Source organism: Octopus bimaculoides, chromosome 7, assembly GCF_001194135.2.
Source record: "Octopus bimaculoides isolate UCB-OBI-ISO-001 chromosome 7, ASM119413v2, whole genome shotgun sequence".
NCBI lineage: Eukaryota > Metazoa > Mollusca > Cephalopoda > Octopoda > Octopodidae > Octopus > Octopus bimaculoides.
This window is the reverse complement of record NC_068987.1, coordinates 15503211-15506810: the sequence shown is the minus strand read 5'-3', so window position 1 is coordinate 15506810 and position 3600 is coordinate 15503211. Positions and strand designations below refer to the sequence as shown.

Sequence of the window (3600 nt, the reverse complement as noted above, 5' to 3'; positions counted from 1 at the left end):
AAAATCAGAAAACAAAAACAAAAAAAAAACAAAAAAATCAAATACAAACAATCGACTAATTAATTTGAATGTCATGTATTATAATCTGGTTAAAAATTTGAAGTCATTTTATAAGAGGAGGTATTTTTGTCCGAAATGAAATGTCTAATTTAGAACTGCTTGAACAATCCTTAGTTACTGTTGTTTGTTTGTTTGTTGTTGTTGTTGTTGTTATTATCATCATCGTTTTCATTATCATTATCATCAAACAGTCACATGATAATGACATTTGCTGCACAATGCATATTTTAAAACTAGCAAGATACCATCATCTGTTGGTTGTTGCTGCCATTAGAAGGGAAATAGGAAGGCATTGGCAGTCTCTATGCCTCTCTATTTTTTTTTATATCTATCGTCCTGCATTCATCTCAATACCATGTGCCTGTGTGTGCGTGTGTGTGTGTGTGTGAGACTGTGTGCACATGCCTATGGATATGTGTCTATATGAGGTTTTACACATACACACATAACATGTATTATCTTACACACCAGTGTTTACTGATGTATGTATGTGTATGTGTGTGTGTGTGTGTGTGTGTGTGTGTGTGCAAGTTTTTATTTATAATTATTTGCAATTTTACATATGGTGTAGGTAGGTATATATGTATACATAAGATTACATATACACACATGAAAATATATATATATATATATATACACACACACACATATACATATATATCGTTTTAATGTCCTCTGATGATATATGCATACATGCACACACCCACATATATATGTACATAAATGTATATGTATATATGTGTGTGTGTATATATATATATATATATATATATATATATATATATATATATATATATATATATATATATATATATATATATATATATATATATATATGTATCATCATCATCATCTTTACACATGCACACACACACACACACATGGACACACACACGCGCAACATGTAAGTACATTCTTGGTACAAGTGTCTCCAGAATACAAACTACTTAAAACATAGTTCAATAAGTAGACAGTTAGATAGTTTCATCAATCAAATGATTGGAACATCTATATGACAAAATCAATGCTAGAGTTCATCATTCTCCAATAAATAATTAATTATTTTACTTTGATACTTTAAGAGTTGTTTACACAATTCCTGCTGCTTTTCTTAAAATTTTAGTTGACTTTGTTTGTAAACAAATTCATAGTTTCTGTTGCTGTTGTTTAGATCTGATCTGGCAGACGTATTATCAAAGGTGCACAATCATGTTCCAATATGTACCATTGTCATCGTCATCATGTAATGTCCATGTTCCATACCAGCATGGGTTAGACGATTCAACAGGATCTGATGGGTCAAAAGATTACATCATGTTCTAGTGTCTGCTTTAGCATGGTTTCTATGCCTGGATGCCCTTCGTAATGCCAACCACTTTACAGAGTCCACTGGGTGCCTTTCTCATGCCACTAGCACTAGTGAGGTTGGCATGCAACTTGTAAACCTAAGAAAACCAAGGGGAGGGGCTTTATGCACACAGAAGAAGGTTAAGGTATGATAGAGGCAGGTGGGTAGAGTGGGTCTTTATTGTAGGTAGGGCTACATGGCTCTACTCACATTTAGAAAAGAGTTAGGAATGAACCAGTAGTAGTATGTGTGTGTGTGTGTGTGTATGCAAATATCAAACAATGAGAATGAGTGCTTGATGCTGCATTGGTAGATAAAGAGTCTTTATTTGCATATTAAGGTTACCATTGGTTTTATGTTAAGAAATATCCCAACAATTTTTCAAGCCGATTACACAGAAAAATTGCTGAGATATTTCTTAACCTGAAACCTATGGTAGTCTTAATACACAAATAAAGTATACATACATATATAATGCATATGAATGAAGACAGTTGCATCAAGATGTGCTGAAATTTATTTGTAGAGGGAACATGTGGAAGGGGTAGACCCAGGAAGACATGAGCTGAAGTGGTGAAAAAGGATCTATAGACATTGGGACTCACAGAGGGAATGACAGGGAACCGAGACTCTTGGTGGTTTGCTGTGCTTGAAAAGACACATGAAGCTAAGTAAAAGCACGGTTGCCCTTGCATACAGGCTCATCCCCAGCAACCCTCTCCAGCTGAGCATGCTTAATTTTGTGGGCCTGTAGGTGCTAGTGCCATATAAAAAGCAGCTATGCCAGTGCTGCATAAAAGCACCCAGTACACTCTGTAAAGTGGTTGGTGTTAGGAAGGGCATCCAGCTGTAGAAAACATGCCAAACTTATGTAACTACTTAAAACATGCATATTAAATGCATTGAAAAATATCACTTTTTGGTTATGTGATTATTCTGATAGAACACAGCTTATTTCTAAAACAATCTAGTCTGTCCCTGTTTAGATGAAACAGTTACAAGACAATAAGGATATAAGTGTGTGGAATGTTAAACTGGATTGAGACAAAAAATTCTAGTAAAATGTATTACATAAAAGCATACTACTAAACAGACACACTGACCGACTTACCAAAAATCAAACCGTGGAAATAGGCTTTTTCTCTGTTTTGATTCTCTTTTTAAGTATGATATCACAGCTTCATGTTTCCGGCCCATAGCCAACATCAAGGGGGTCTTGCCATTTTTGTCTGGGAGATCGACTTCAACTCCATCCTGAAAAGATACGATAAAAAGAAAACAAAAATTATCATCAACATTTATAAGGATAGTGGATGGGCAGAAAGAATCATTACAGTGTTGGACAAAATGCCTTGAGGTATTTGTTGAAGCTCAACATTCTGAGTTCAAATCCTGCCAAAGTCAACTTTGTCTTTTATATCAATGTTTCAAACTTTTAAACAATAACTCCTGCGTTCTTGTTTTGATTCATGGAAATGGTTTTGTTTTCTTCCGTTTCAGTGACTACAAGATAATAAAGGTCATATAATGGTGGGGGTGGTGTTGGGTGGCATTGGTGGTAGTGCTGGTGCCAACAACCAGTGATGGCGATAATAGTAACAGTATGGGTAGGTGGTAGGGATGTGATAGAGGCCTGTTGATGATTGTAGTGATGTAGTGAGGCCAAATAGACTGATGGACACCAGTGATGATAATGATGATGAAGATGGTGATGATGTTGATGATGATGATGTTGATGATTCTGATGATGATGTTGATGGTGATGATGGTGGTGAGGATGATGTTGCTGCTGCAGGTGCTGCTGATAACTGTAAGTAGCAGGATAAGTTTATTTCTCTTTCTCAGTCCAAGATATTAATAATAAACTTTAAAAAGATGTAATAAAATGCAGAACACTCTCTGCTTCTCTCCTCACCCTCTTTCTCACATACACACACACATGTATGCATGCACGCACATACACACACACACACACACACAGAGAACAACATGGAAAAAAGCAAACGTGAAATACAAGGAAAAAATATTCCCCCATCATATTTAATAACGAAAACAATAAAAGTAATAAAAATAAGCAAAAAAAGAAAAGACAAAGAGCATAAAATACAAAAGAACATCTCCGTGTCCCTCCACCCCCACCCTCCACTTGCTTCTCTAAATACTTCCTTGGTTTTTTTTTTTGTTTTTTTTTT

The 3600-nt window shown here is 35.3% G+C and overlaps 1 protein-coding gene across 1 annotated transcript in view; it reads right to left on the bottom strand.

The window, feature by feature from the left end:
- The window catches only part of LOC106873373 (uncharacterized), a gene marked incomplete at both ends in the record, with an annotated part of 118917 nt that overhangs the window by 39201 nt on the left and 76116 nt on the right, over positions 1–3600 (bottom strand). Inside the window, one exon of the mRNA XM_014920704.2 lies at positions 2520–2662. Coding sequence (XP_014776190.2) covers positions 2520–2662 — 143 coding nt within the window. The remainder of the gene's footprint in view (positions 1–2519; positions 2663–3600) is intronic.